Consider the following 16568-nt stretch of genomic DNA (forward strand, 5'->3'; position numbering starts at 1 on the left):
ACAAATCTAACGTACATTGGAAACAAAAATTCACCATTATAAGATTGGAGCATGGTTCCAACATAAAAAAAAATCCATGAAAAAACCAAACTCCACAGATGCAAGCTTAGTTGTCCATTACATCTGAAATTAATCCAGTTTTAAATAATTTTCATGATGCTGATAATATGGAAGGCTAGGAAATAAATGTATATAATTCATCGTAAAAGATATTAATCCATTTTGGTTGATTTGAATTTATTTATTTTAGATTCAATCAAGTTTAGAATTTATTTGTATTATTTTTTGTAATTTGTAAACAAAAGTTGATTCACAAACAATGAGATGAATTTGTTACTCCACACTACTGAACATTTGTTTCCGAAGGATCCACACTACTGAACATAGTTACTTTTGTTTGATATGGGTATTTTCTGTTACTGTGATGGACTGAGGTAACATCGGAGCTGTTGATAAGGATGAAGTGAGAAAGTCCAATGAGGTAGGTGGGGGAGGCAAGGAGGAAGATGTGTTGGAGAGGGTGGGTGGTTAGATATGGAGTTGAGAGACTATGATAAAAATATGTTCTCTACTTAATCTAATGGGCAAGATTAACTTTCCCATGGTGGGAAGCTCTTTTCCTTTCCCATGTTAAATGCCACCCGCTTGTTGGGTGCAAAAATGATTTGTTTTGTATTAGTTGCCTCATCACCTTTTTGCGTCAAAAAACTAAACATAACATTGCATGAATTGGTGTTTCTACCAATTGGATTATGCAAATCCACAAAGGTATAGTTTATTTAAACAACTATTTTTGAGATAATTTATAAAACAACTAAAGATTTATTAGAAATGTATTTAGATATTGACATAAAAGTCATAATAATTGAAAGTATTAAGAACACAATAAAAATAAGATAGTTGTTTCAAAAGTTGTTATAAAATGATGGCTTAATTGGAATTTTGGTCCCCCAAGTAATTTCTTGTTTTCATTTTGGTCTCATAACTCGTAAAATCAACATTTCGGTCCCTCTTGTTTTGCTCCATTAGTCAAAAAGGTTCCTGACCGTTAACTTTAACCCCAAATGTTTATGGTGGACCAACCTTAAGAGTGGTCCACCATAGATCCTATTAATTTTCTTAATTTAAATTGTTTGATCTTTTTTATTAAAAGATGACTGTTATAGATCATATATGTCTACTGTATCTTACAGTGAACCAACAACAACTAACTTTATATTTCATTCTTCACCTTCTTCCTTCCTCTTATTCATCACTTTCATCAAACTTCATAAAAAAAATTCCATAAATTCATCAACACCATCATCATCTTCATCATTTACCTAGAAAAATCCAGAAACAAATTATAAAAATCCAATTAAGCCTAAAATCTCCTAAAGTCTCATCAGATCCAAAAACCTTTATAAAATTCTAGAAACTAATTATAAAAATCTTCATCATATCTCCAACTAATCAAATCTTCACCAAAGTTTTAATCTTTTCACAAACCTCATCAGATCCTAATCTCACCATGTCAAAATTACAATCACAAAACCAAAAATCAAAAACTAAAAAACGAAATCGAAAGCTTTTGTTGCATAATCAATTTTGGCTATGGTGTTTTTAGCTATTGTGATTGAATTAGAATCAAAAATTGAGTTGTATCCACTCTGATAATGCTTGAATCAAAGTGAAGAATTGAGTTAGGGTTTTTGCGATTATGATTCGTTCATTTGAGGAATTTTTTGTGTATACCTACTTGCACCATAGAAGACGACGACGAGAGCGATGTCGGCCACTGTCGTGAAGAGCACCGCCGTAATCAGAGAGGTGGCCACCGTGCTCATGAATGAGAACATGGTAGTGCCGGCACCGTCAGAGAAGCACGAAGGAGATGAGATGAGATGAAATTACTTGAATACCCCAACCACGATTATTCTTCGTTTTCTTCTTCTTATGAATGATTATGCAAAACGTGTTTTTTGAGAAGTGATTGTGAAAACAAACAAGACTTTGTTGTTTTGTTTTGGTTTGGTTTTGATTTTGATGATTGATTGAGAAGCCATTTATTTTGTATTGTTGCTTTGTCTCTCTCTCCCACTAGAGAGAGAGAGAGAGAGAGAGAGAGAGAGAGAGAGATGCAAATGAAAGATTCTGGAGAAGAAGAGTGAAGTAATTAGAAGAAAAAAATAGGTATTTTTTGTGTTGTGATGTGTTTCTTTAGCTTTTTGTATTTTGGAAAGAAAAAAAATCTGGAAAATGTTGACATATATATGAGGAAGAAGAAGAGAGAAGATGATGAAAAGTGAAAAAAAACTAGATGCTGATGGTACACTATTAAATACAATGTACATGTAATCAAATGGTTAAAATAAAATCAAAAATTTTAGACATTAAAAAACTAACGGATTGGACCAAATTGATTAACGGAGCAAAACAAGAGGGACCAAAATGATGATTTTACGAATTACGGGATCAAAATGAAAACAAGAAATTACTTAGGGGACCAAAAGTGCAATTAAGCCTAAAATGACTGTACAAATATCATTTTTCTAACATATATTAGTAATTTCCTTAGTAAAATTAACAAAATCAAAAAGACATGTACGTATTTTAATTTAAAAGACTGGTCAAGAAATTAATCATTAATTTTTTTTTGGAATATAATCATTAATTTTATTGAAAATAAAAAAAATTGATCGAATAATCTAACGACTAAAATTCTACAATTTTAAGGTGGATGAGTGGGAAATTTGAGATTCAAACTCAACTCTTCATATATAATGCAATGTCTTTACCAACTGAGTTATCATCACATGAACCTTTTCAAAAATATTATATAGATGTTTCTTAGTAAATAAACTATTTATTAATTTATGTCCTCTGGTGTTTTTTTGTTTTGACACAATTTTTGTTCTCCGGTCTTGAAAGTAACTATAAAGAAAAACAATTCGAATTTTCTAGTTAAAAACGAAAAAAAAAAGTTATCTACACATATGATTTTGGTAAAATTAAAAACACATTTTTAAAACCCTCTTATTTATTTATTTATTTATTGAAATTCATATAAATCACAACAAGTTTAACAAGTTTATGACACTCACATAATTCTATGAAATTCATATGAATTTTAATTAATAAAAGAGAATATGTTGAAAAATACATATGTTATTAGAAAGGGCGTTGCTAACACTCCTCTTAAGAATGTTTATTAGACTAAATGTCGTCATCGAGATTTAAACATCAAATCAAATCTTCCATTTATATATATGTGAGGTTTTAATGATTATCACCAACCTCTTGTCCTAAGTTTATTACTCCCTCAAGTTTGGTTTGTCTAATCTAATTGGTCCTACACCTAACAGAAGAAAAAAAACTTGACAAAAAACAAGTTGGTCCTACGCCTAACATTTTGGGTGTGTTTGTTTCTATGGAAAGATAGTTAGGGGAAGATAAAAACAAGAGAAAGAAACATTTTCCATGGTTTGGATTAAGTGAAATCAACTAAGGAAAGAATGAGACACATGGGTCCCACACTAAAAACCTTTCCATGGCAATATGTGCAGAAAGGTTGGGGAAACAACTAACTTTTGTTCAAAAAGTCCAAAGCACCCCTAGTTTTATTGTTTTTTTTATTTCTAAAGGGGTGTGCATAGATATAAGATAAGGGTATATATGTCAATTAGAAAAAATAGATCTTTCTTTCCTCCAATTTTCTAATCCACTTTCTATTAAACCAAACAACCAAAGCAATTCATTCCCTTTCTATCCTCTTACAGTCTTTCCTTTTACTATCTTTTCTCTTACTTTCTCTTCTCATCCAAACATAGCCTTTATGAAAGATAACTAATTGTTGACACTTCTTTCCAACCTATTTATGACATCATTTGACAATTTTTACCTATACTAAAAATAGTTGTAATATAATTGATATATATATATATATATATATATATATATATATATATAGGTTGTAGATTGTTTTTTTAGTTACTGCAACGCGACGTTGGTATAAATTTCTATTGTCGTTTAACAATGATTAATCTTTATCGAAGAACATGTGAGATACACAAGACAAATTCTCCTTTACCGACCCGATTTTTTCATACAAATGAAATAGAAATCGAACATTTGACAACATGTTTGAGGAGCTAAAATTCCTTATCATTTGTACCTATCCATCATATTTGGTACTACCTCCGTACTTTTTTAATTGTCACATTTTGACATTTTACACAAACCAAGATAATCAATAAATGTTACTACTTTTGATACAATTGTTTTTACTTTTACTATGATAGCCTTATTAATTTAATATTTCATTTCATATGTTTATCTCTTTGCAATAAATATCTAACGATAATATTGGTAAAACAACATTTAATGTTGTATTGAATTTTGAAAATGACAGTTAAATAGAAACAAAATTTTTCTCTAAAAGTGACAATTAAAAAGGGAGGAGCAGTTTATATAATTATTACTCATCCCATTTTATAATGATTGTGACTTTTTTTTGGTTACATAATGATTGTGACTTTAACAAAACGAGTTATTTAAAAATAAATGTAACATTATTTTTTTATAAATTTGTTTTCATTGCACGTGTATGTCTAATAATATGGACATCTTATCATAGAAAACACAAAAATAGTTAACGAGCCATTTGGACACTTGCAAATTGCAATGCTCTTGGGTAGATGGAGCCATATGGACACTTGTCGACTTGTAATGCTTTTGCCCACGAATGGCAACACTTGTGATTTTATCAGTATTATGCATAAAGAAAACAACGGCATCTTTGAACTGACTTTTTTCTTTTAAAAATGTCTTTAATTTTCAATACAAATAAGGGGAATTAGTCACTTTAGTCCATGAATAGGAAAAGAGTAGTCACTTTAGTCCCTAAATGTAGAGAAATTGCAAAACAGTCCCTGAATGTAGACTCTGTTGGTCAATTTCAGGGACTAAAGTGACTAACGAAGTCTACATTCAGGGACTAAATTGACTAACTGAATCTGCATTCAGAGAATAAATTGACTAACATAGTCTACATTTAGGGACTATTTTGCAATTTATCTGCATTCAGGGACTAAAGTGACGACTCATTTCCTATTCAGGGACTAAAGTGATTAATTCCCATACAAATAACTTATGTAACAAATAGATAAGAATAAATTTAAATATTAAAAAAATGTAACAAACACGATGTAAATATATATGTCTGATTTTTTTTTCCTTTATCATTTAAAAAGTTTAACAAATTAGATGAGTATATTTATACTTACTTTTTTATTATCTCAATTATACCCTTAAACAATTTTTTCTATAAAAAAAGTTTAACAAATTAGATGAGTATATTTATACTTACTTTTTTACTATCTCAATTATACCCTTAAACAATTTTTTTCTATAATAAAGATTGTTGTTGGTGTCACAAAAAAAAAAAAAGGAATTTAGATTATATTTTTTTTGTTATATTGTTGGTGTTATTGAAATATATAATCATGTTTAATTTGGTTTGTCATAACTAGAAAGCAACAAACATTTATATTTTTAGTTTTAATCAAAATCAAAATTTCATAAAATAAAAAAATCATAATTTTTGCTAGTTACGAATAATAATAATAATAGTCATCCGCATTTCTACTTAATTTTAATTTGGAAAATGTTTCCATATTAACTAGTACCTGTAAAAAATCGAATTGTAAAATGAGGGTGCTATTATTCATAAACCATTTTAGAAGAAAAAAAATGTCAAACTATTTTATTGAAATTAATATTGAAGAGAATGAATCTAAGACGTTGAGAGGAATACATTTTAAAGTTGAATATCAACACCATATCACCAATCCAAACAAATTATTATTTATAAACTCTTATAAAATATATTTGTTATTCTAAATTATATATACATAGATGCATGCATACGTACGTACGTACGTACGTACTATCTTTTATTTTAATTTATTTTTGGTTTATAGTATAGGTTTTCCTATCATGTAAAAAAATTGTATTTGATAAAGAATTGTAAAGAAAAAAATTCAAATAAAATGGATAGTTTATTAGGAGATAGTTTTCAAATTTCCTACAATTATAAGATTTAGTGTATGTTTGATTCAGCTTTTTACAAGAATTGATTTTTAGTAAATTGATTATGTAAAATTGTTTCTGGATAAAAGTGAGTTGAGTGTAAAGTGATTTATGTTTGAATGTATTTATGTAAAAGTAGATTTAGCGATGAGTTTAAGGTTAAAATCAATTGTAGAATCCAAAAGCTAGAAATTGTACCTTCAAGTAGAATCAATTCTACGAGCAAAATCAGTTATACTTTAAATCATTCAATCATCATAAAATCAATTCTACAACCTCTAAAATCACCTTTGACCCTCTAGAATTGAAATCAAACACATACTTAGATTTGAATTTTGAATTTGAAAAAGAATAAGTTATCAAAAGTAAATTTTTCGAGAAAAAAGTTTGATAAAAAAGTAGTTAAAAGTTACTTATCTTTGAATCGAGTTGCTTATATATTACGGTATATAACTTTTGACCCTCTAAAATTGAAACCAAACGTATACTTAGATTTGGATTTTGGATTTAAAAAAGAATAAGTTCTCAAAGGTAAATTTTTCTAAAAAATAATTCAATAAAAAATTAGTTAAAAGTTAGTTATCTTTGAATCGAGTTGCTTTTATATTATGGTATAGATACAGATATGTAAAATAAATAAATAAAATATTAATGAATCCCTTGTATATATTTTGTACTTATATGAATTTGATAGTCACCTCATCATTCTAATCCCTTCTCTCTCTATTCACAACATGTGTTCATAATCTATTCCAATAATTTCCCTCTCTCAACTTCTCAACTTTTTACATGAAACAAAAATGAACAACTTGGATTCCTACCCTCCAATTCTCCGCCAACACAATAACCAACCACAAAACCTTTATGTCCCAAATGACATAGTTGAAGACTCAGATCCTATTCCAATCATAGATCTCAAGTGCTTAGAACACAAAAATTTGGATGAGGCTTGCAAGGAATGGGGTCTATTCCGTTTGGTTAATCATGGTGTTCCAATAACCCTTTTGGAACAACTTCAAGATTTAACCAAACAACTATTTTCTTTGTCCTTTGAATCAAAACAAGAAGCATGCAATGAAAGCCCTATCAAATACTTTTGGGGTACCCCTGCCCTAACTCCATCTCGGACAGCAATAACAAAAGGTCCTCAAAATATCAATTGGGTTGAAGGTTTTGATGTGCCATTGTGTCAACTCTCTCACTTCCAACATCAACTTCCTTCACTCGAGTCCATCAGGTATGCACAATATTAACAAGTTTATTATTATGATTATTATTATATTATATTATATTATGAAGGGATTATTATTATTATTATTATTATTATTATTATTATTATTACTACTACTACTACTACTACTATGAAGGGATTATTTTTTGAGGAATTATTATTATTATTATTATTATAAGCTGTGTTTCATGATAATGATCACATTTGCAACAAAAAAATTATCGTTTCAAAAACTTATAGTTTAATTTTCAACGTATATTTTACTATCAATTATTATATTTTACTTCTAGTCATAAACATATATTATTTTTTACTTTATATTTATGATGACAATAATAATAAACTAACAAATGGTCAATAGGACCAATTTGATAATTTAGTTAAAAAAAACTAATTTGAAGGATTTAGTCAAATGGACAATAATATTATTTTTTTTACTTGATATTATTGTTGTTATTATCATTAATATTTTCCATTGATGGCTTCTTTCTAATTTGTGTAAAAGGATTTAGTCTGAAAATAATTGTGGAAGGAGAGAGAGAGAGTATTGTTTTATTGTATGTCTCTTTCTTGGCCATCTTTTGTGTCTTATATTTTGGGAGTTTGTCCATGCATGTGGAAAATTATAACATAGATTTATGGGTCGGTTGTTGGGTGCAAATATTTGTTTTATTGAGAATGTGACATTTTGTTTGGTGCCCAATAACACTGCATGAACCGGTGTTTTGACCAATTGGATATTTGGATTGTGCAAATCCTTGAAATGGATTATCAGATTTGATAGATACTATCCAACGTGCAGTTTAAACAAGATACTATACTCCATCAGAAATCAAAAGATAAAGAGAAATGTTAACTTGTGTCCTTGAGACTTAAGTTAAGAAATCAAATGTAGAAGTTTTTGCTTGGAAATTGTGCATTTAATGTCTTAAAAATCTCAAAAGTTATATTTTCAATATAAAACTTATTTTTTATTTCCATTTTAAGCTCCTTAACTTGTGCCCTAAAGGCACAAGTTAACATGACCCAAAGATAAATTACTGTTTTTGAGAGAGTGATTTTTTGTTTTTAGCTTTCTATACAATTGAAAATGAGTAGTAGTGTATCTTTTTATTTAATAGGAGAGAATAATATTTGTCAACTCTATTTAATTCTTTTTATCAAATAGTATAGCGGTTAGAACTCGACTATTGCATGCATTATACAATATCCTTGTTAACATAATTAAACTCACAACATTAAAATTCATTTTCTAGCGGACCTTTGTGGAAATTCATGTTAAGCAAAATTACTAAGCATTATTTTTAAGGTCCTCTCATAAATTGGACCAAATTTCATTTTCATTCAGAAAAGAAAACAATCAAGTGAAAAGACAAATATTCCTTAAAAAAAATGAAAAGACAAACATGGCCGACTGTTTTAGATAACATTTGCAATTATTGCTCTCAATGTAAAAAACAAGCAAAAAAAATTATGAGTTAAGTCTAGTTAAATGTTTTTTTAGAGAGAGAGTCCGGTTAAAGATGTTAGACTTTTATATTAGTCTTGGTTTGAAGCACATATATGAGTGATATCTTTTTTTTTAGTGATATCTATATTAATGTTTGATACATCTCAAATATAATTATTTTTAGTTGAAAAAATTTATTAAAAACCATTTACAATTCTTATTTCAACCGATAAAAATTGTCGAAATTGTTTTGCATAAACATTGCGACTAAGATTTAAATTCCAATTCCTCAACTTGTGTGTATAAATTTTTAATGGTCATTACCTTTTCATCATCTATAAAAAATATTGTTATAAACCAAAAACAATTGAAAAGAAAATTGGAACAAAGAAAAAGAATCTTACATGAAGACACAAACTTTCCTATAAATAAATAATTGTTCATTGTAAGAAGAAAAGGACAAACTTTCCTATAATAAAAAAAAAGGACAAACTCCCAGTAATCCCAAATATTCTGCACTCAAGTCCTGTTAATATCTTTGAAGATAGATTCTTTCAAAAAAAAAAAGTAGGCCAAAAAAATATTTGAAGATAGATCATATTAAATTTATTTTTAAGTTTTTTTGTGTTATGTGGTTTCTCTACATTGGATGGAAGAATTATATAGGACTTAAAATGGTTGTGACTAAGCATCTCAACAAATATCCGTCTCATAGTTAAGGCAATGGAATAATGTTTGATTGTTGTCGTTTTTATTAAATTAAGTTGATCGCTTTTCCTCTGAAAAACAGAAAGTTAACACCAAAACACAATAATCACGGTTTGTTCCTGAAAAATGATTAATTTAACATAGAATTGGTTATATTATTTCATCTTTTTTCATGGTTTTTTAACAAATTTATTTTTTTGGTACAATTTTTTAACAAATCTTTGTTTTCACATTATTAATATAACGCACAAAGTTATACTAATGCTATGTAAAATTATCTTGACAAAAAAATCCACTGTAAAATTCTATATCTTGTATATCATGTCTTGAATTTAAAGAATTTTTTTAACCGATTATTTAAATCTATTCTAATAGTTACATGTTTCCTTTGCAAGGCTTTTACTAATGGAATATGCAACCCATCTTTCAAGAATTGCTACAACTTTATTTGAAGCAATGGTTAAGAATCTTGAGCTGAATCACAAAACAACAAAGTCATATTTATCAGAAAACACTGGCATCATACGTGTCTATCGTTATCCACCCACTGATGTTGGTTGGGGCATGGAGGTTCATACAGATAGTTCAGTTTTGTCCATATTGAACCCAGATGACCATGTGAGTGGACTTCAAGTTCTCAAAGATGATCAATGGCTCACTATAAAGCCAGCTTCCAATACATTGATTGTCAACCTTGGTGACATGATGCAGGTCTAAAGTTTTTTTCATTACTCATAATTTAATTTGGTCTGCAATATATATGTGATATTAGTAAATGTAAATATTTTGTTTAGATATACATATATATATACCCAAAAAATAGAGATTTTGATTCTCTTACTTTTTTTTTTCTTCAGAGAAATGATATTTGAACATCCATTTAGTGACAACTTTTGCAACAACTTTCTCTCTCATACTCACATTACTTTTTACTTTATCTCTCTATTGCTATGGTTTCCGTGTCAATACCACTTTTTTCTTTGTAAAATATGGTTGTCAAATAAGTTGTCACCAAATTGGTTGTTCAAATTCTTTCAAAAAAAAAAAATTGGTTGTTCAAATAACACTTCTCTTTTTTTAAGGTGTTAAGTCTCGAACTAAGGACCATAAAGTTGAGGAGAGAATCCTACAACCAAGTGGTTTAAGGGACATTTACTTTTACCTTTGAATCAAGTATGAGGTGATTGTGTTCATCATCTTACCATTAAAATTTATTAGAGTTTACAACTTAAAATATATATAAATGAGACTTCATAAATTTTAACTGTGAGATGATGAACATAGACTTTATATTTGATTCAATCATGAGGTGATTTAAATCCAAAAATAACACTCAAATATTACAAGTCTTAATATTAGAGGCCTAAAGCTGTCGTACAGGCTTTCCCTAATCCCTATGGACCCCCTATGCACTTATTTAATTTTTAGAATGAGTAGTAGTACATTAGCAAATTATACATTTATGTGTATATTGACCAATTTTAATTTATACTTTTGTAACTTATTCTAGAAAAATAAAGGGGTCAATGTTAAATTTACCATTTCTCAACAATAAATAGGATTTTATTTTAAAGTTATATAACTGTGTCTATTCTAATGTATTTATTTTGGTTTAGGCGATTAGCAGCGATAGATACAAGAGTGTGTCACATAGAGTGAAGGTAGAGAAAGATATAGAGAGGATCTCAATATGCTACTTTGTATTTCCTGGTGAAGACGTTGTGATTGAGAGCAACAAGTACAAGCCATTTACCTACAATGAATTCAGGGCACAAGTGCAACAAGACATCAAAACCCTTGGAAATAAAGTTGGGCTTTCAAGGTTTCAGCAGAACCAAGGCTAATTGCGAAGAAGACGACATTTTTTTTGGTCACAAACATAAATCAATAGTGTTTGGTCACATACATATAAAAAAGTTTTTCTTTAAAATACCAAATCATTTTATTATCAATTTTTATTATTATTAGAAAAAATTTATGTGTAAGTGTTCAAACACTATTAATTTATGTTTATGACCGTAGTAGAATTTCGTAAAGAAGACTATTAGCTATTCTAGAGGATTGCTCTTCCGAATCAACTCGTCTTTAGATCAGATATCTAGTTTCTAAAAATAATTAAATTGTTTTTGCTATAATGGATTTTTTTTTATAATTTAAAATTTTCACCCGCTTAGAATTGGACAAATTGAAAAGTGGGAAATAGTTGTTTTTTTTTAAGACATAAAAATGGAATATATTAACAAAGGTAGTGAAACCACCTTAGTACAAGATGTACTAAATGGCCACCCCTAAAACAAACAGTCGTACAAGGTAATTACATGAGTAAAGGTTAGTCGATACCCAAATATAACAAAGAGTCCGACCACTATCTTTGAGAGCCGTACACAAACGTGGCATTGTTAGCTTTTAGCCATCATAACGAATCAAATTTAACTATTATGCAAAGTTGTTTTTGTTTTTTGATCGCAAGTAATAGTTGTTTATCTATTATATTTGGTTTATGCAAAGTTGACAAAACTACTCCATAGACCCTTTATTTATTTATTTTTGTCAAAAAAAAGGTCCTTTATTATATTATATTTTTGTCAAATTAGTTGTTATTTATTGTTAAAAATATTTACAGCGTCCGTCGAACCAAATTTTAATTCACTGTCAATATATTTGTACATTGTTCTTTAAATGTTATACTATACTACAGTACATAATGTACACGTTCTCAGTTCTTTAAATGTTAATACTATACAGAATGTTTCATCATTCATAAACAAAATTTGACTGTTATCGAAAATAACGAGATCAAAGTCGTAGATTTTTTTTTTTTTGACAAAAGATCAAAGTCTTAGATAAAAGCTAAAAAAGAATGTTAATTTTAATGAATTGGATATTGTTATGGTCATAACAATGTAATTTAGATGTTATCTTCATAAATTAGAATAATTTTTAATCAGACTTTACTTGCATCTAAGACAAACTCTGAATTATTAAAGTTTCATTCTCCCAAAACCTGAAGAGATAACAAATAAAAGGAAAATGTTAACGAGTGCTCCCGGAGCACTCTTTAAGCACTTTAATTAGTAAGTTTTTATGAAAAGTTGTACATTGAATGCATTGGAAATTGTAATAGTTTACTTTTTAAAAGAATAATTACTAAATATAGGATGCTTAAAGAGTGCTCCAGGGCACTCGTTAACAAGACCCCAAATAAAAAAGCCCAAAAACTGAAGAGATAACAAAAAAAGAGATATGATTGAATTTGATTATATTGAATATGACATTCAAGAATTCACAATATTCATCTTTGTTTCATTCTCCCAAAAATCAAAGAGTTAACAATAAACAATTTTTTTTTTAAGATATAGCTTACATTTTTGAATGACTAAGTAAGACTTTGGATTTTATATAGAGTTAGGATTAACACAAGATGTAAATCTAATTATTTACACCAAATCTTAACCATTAAATTAATTGATGGTCTTCCATCGAAAATCCATTTTTAAATCTTTCTAAAAATCCATTATCTGTTTAAAATCGATTATGTCTATTTTTTTTTTATAGATATATGGGTTGTTCTCTAAAGAAAGAGATTTCCAACAAGAGGATTAAACATGGGCCCGTTTGTTTCAATTTTTTTCAAAAAAAATCTATTTTTTCCTTTAAAAAATCAATTTTTTCATTTTTAAGTGTTTGATTAGGAATTTTAGAAAAATCATTTTATCAAAAAAATCTATTTTGACCCTAAAATGAAAAGCTATTAGGATTAGCTTTTCTCAAAATCTATTTTTTTCAACAACAAGGAGATAACACATGTGCATGTTAGAACTCATTTTTTTAACAAAATGGATTTTTATGGATAGTACGTAGGCAAACACAAATAACTTTAGATTTTTTTTAAAATCTCTAAAAAAAAATCTCTAGATTCTTTTGACACAAAATCTATTTTTTTTAAAGCTGAAACAAACGCACCCCATATCAATCTATCATCTATGGGTTGCTCTCTAGAGAAATTGCTCATTTGATCTCGTTAAAGGCGTTTGTGGATATGTGTGTGTGTGTGGGCGATGTTATTTGTAGTGAACAAACATATCATTTTTCTTGGACTTGTTCGAATGCATGTGTAGATGAAATAAAAGAGAAGTTGATATGATGAGAGAGAGAGAGAGAGAGAGAGAGAGAGAGAGAGAGAGAGAGAGAGAGAGAGAGGGAGAGGTGGTCGTCAGAATAGAGATGATCTTTGGGGAGAGACATTGTCGCATGAATTGGGATTGTGAGGAAAAAGTAATATGTGAGAAACTTTGGAAACAAGTAATTCACATATTAGATTTTGTATAAAAAATATCTCAAATTGAATACAAAAATATAATATTGGGTACATAAATATATTCTACTTAGCACCAAAATATCTTTGATCAAATACTAAAATATATTAGATGACATACCAAAATATTTCAGATTGTGTGCACCAAAAAAAAATTTGATAGCATTCTAAAATATTTTAGCAAAACTTGGGAAACAAGTAATTCAGATATTTGATCTTGTACAAAAAAAAAATATCTCAAATTGTTTTGCTGAAATATTTTGGTGTACAATCTGAAATATTTTGGTATGCAATCTAATATATTTTAGTATTTGATCAAAAATATTTTGGTACTCAATATAATAATGTTTAAATTAAGGGTCTTGTTATCTTGTGCCCTTAGAATATAAAATTAAAAGTTTTTTTTTATAGAAAAGAACAAGATTTTGACTTTAAAAAGTTAAATAAAGTGGAATGCACAACTTTCAAGACATTCATTTCTATTTTAAATTCCTTAAAATGTGCCCTTGAGGCACATGTTAGCATTTTCCTTAAATTAATTATTTAATTCAACATTTCTGAATAATAAATAATATATATATATATATATATATATATATATATATATATTATTTGCAGTTGCTTGAAAAAGTTTCGAAGTCGTTGTTTTACGTCTTAGAGGGCGTATAGATCCCTTAATTATATCTCGGTCATAATCTGGTTCGCGTGAAAAATTTAGTAGAATAAATTCGTGATTTAGGTCCGGTTCAGGAATAGACTCATTGTCATTTCTAGGAACAAGATTCAAATTCAGTGAATTTTGTATTCCCATTAAAAATTACTATACGTTCGACTCTTGGGGAACGAATTTGAGCCTCTTTTGTCAGTCTTTCCGTCACTTGCTCTAATTCGTCGATTAAGTTGTATGACCATCGAGGAACTTGTTTATTGATTTCGTTTATCCCACTACATTTCTTTCTATTAAAAATGGTTTGGTTGTTCCAATCAATTCTAATTGCCTCGAATAAGATTTTTTTTTCTTTTTTTTTCTTCGGAATATATTTTTACTTGTTCATGTTCTGGAAATAAATAAAGTCCGTCAAAATTAAAACTTGATACGGATTTTTCCAAAATTTATATACATGCATGCATGCATACATATATATATATATATATATATATATATATATATATATATATATATATATATATAATATAGGGTTTTGCTAGAAGACATCTTCATAGAAGGTGTCTTTTAGCAAGTTATCTTGTGCTTACTCTCTACAAAAATATGTACACCCCACTATATAAACACTACTCATATGTATGATCAATCTGATATGGGACTTTTATTTTTTTTTCAATTCAAAGTACACTTGTTCTACCTAATGTAAAACATTGTATTTAGTCCTTTAACTCTCAATTTTGATAGATATTATGTTCCTACACAGTGTCATCAAATTCTTGGTTGTGGTGTCTAGTTTACCATGTTGTAATCTTCTTGTTGCAAAAGATAAGCATGAAACATTCCCAAGAACTTATTGGCCCCAGGAAAACTAAGGCCTTTGTCAAGGACATTTGTTACCTCCATATATGCTCTATGGGAAATGTTTATTTTCTTTCTTCTATAAAATATTGCATAAGAGAGTGGTTAGCTCCATGGATTGAATATTTGTAGAAGAGTTTTTAGTAACTTTTTTTCTTTTTATCATGATAGTTTTCTTTTCTCGATGGTGAATTCTCATACAAACTTTTCATTATATATAGATCTATATACGAGTATTTCTTTTCTAATAAAAAAAAATTTAAGGTTACTTTGTTTTCAAAATTAAATGACTTGACTTCAAATGATTATGAAATTTAAAGAACTTGAATGTAAAAAGACTTTAATTTAAAAGATGACTTGAATATTAAACTGTGAAATTGAAAAAGTAGCAATAAGTAAAATAATGTTAAAACAGTGCATCGGGCTGAAATATTGATGGAAAAGCAAATTGTTTTGAAGTTAAATTACAATTATTGAAAAGAATTTTGTGTCAAAAAAAAATTGAAAAGAATTTAGAAGCAATGGGAAGATATATTTAATGTTACTAAAAGCTTGAGTATGTTTCTCGTTAAGAATATGTTTCAGAAATTAAGTATTTGATCTATGTTCTTATGTGAGAAATACTTCAAGATGTTTAAAATTTGAAACAAACAACTATGACAACAAACGAACTAAACAATCCAAGCAACAATTAATTCAACAAGAACAAATCTAGAACTTATGTGTAGAGTTAAACAAACAATCAATCCAAAGAACAAAATATATTTCAAAAAAAAAAAAATCCAAACAACAAAAGCTTAAGAGGATAGGTGATTCACACCAAAATATTGTTTACCCAGCTCTACATAAAAATTGACCTATATCTAGAGTTAAAATAAATTTTTAATCTTCAATCCACCATCAATAAATTTTTACAATATATACAAAAGAGTTAAAATAAATTAGTTTCAAGAATTCAAGATGAACATACCCTATTTTCTAACCTTTTCCATTTTCTTACTAGGGTTGTAAAAGTGACCAAGAAATTATTTTCAATGCTCACCAAGACTAATCCCTAATTTTTATCATTTTCTCTCTCAAACCTCTCAATGATTTTTCTCTCAAGAATTCACTAGAGAAAGATTTAATTCTTTCCCTAATGATTCCTAACTATCAATGATGTTCATAATGTATTCCCAATTCATCAAAAGATACACAACACTCAAACCCTAACAAAACCTTGGTATTCCATCCTTTTGGTCAATCATTTTCTCTTTCGCACACTTGTGCA

General features: G+C 28.2%; 1 protein-coding gene across 1 annotated transcript; it reads left to right on the forward strand.

The window, feature by feature from the left end:
* The first annotated feature begins 6744 nt into the window (after positions 1–6744).
* LOC146939057 (2-oxoglutarate (2OG) and Fe(II)-dependent oxygenase superfamily protein) lies at positions 6745–11643 on the forward strand. Its single transcript, XM_085752857.1, has 3 exons — positions 6745–7306; positions 9854–10169; positions 11075–11643. The coding sequence occupies exons 1-3, from the start codon at positions 6870–6872 to the stop codon at positions 11300–11302; spliced, it is 981 nt and encodes a 326-aa protein (XP_085608983.1). The 5' UTR covers positions 6745–6869; the 3' UTR covers positions 11303–11643.
* The last annotated feature ends 4925 nt before the right edge of the window (positions 11644–16568 follow it).

This window comes from Medicago sativa, chromosome 3 (assembly GCF_051527215.1).
Source record: "Medicago sativa cultivar Bolivia chromosome 3, Bolivia_mono, whole genome shotgun sequence".
Lineage (NCBI taxonomy): Eukaryota > Viridiplantae > Streptophyta > Magnoliopsida > Fabales > Fabaceae > Medicago > Medicago sativa.

What these genes read in the sequence shown, in the direction of transcription:
- LOC146939057 (XM_085752857.1), top strand. Translation starts at nt 6,870, where the DNA reads ATGAACAACTTGGATTCCTACCCTCCAATTCTCCGCCAACACAATAAC. An exon ending in CCTTCACTCGAGTCCATCAG is followed by an intron (nt 7,307 to 9,853) that starts GTATGCACAATA and finishes TTCCTTTGCAAG; the next exon opens with GCTTTTACTAATGGAATATG. An exon ending in ACCTTGGTGACATGATGCAG is followed by an intron (nt 10,170 to 11,074) that starts GTCTAAAGTTTT and finishes ATTTTGGTTTAG; the next exon opens with GCGATTAGCAGCGATAGATA.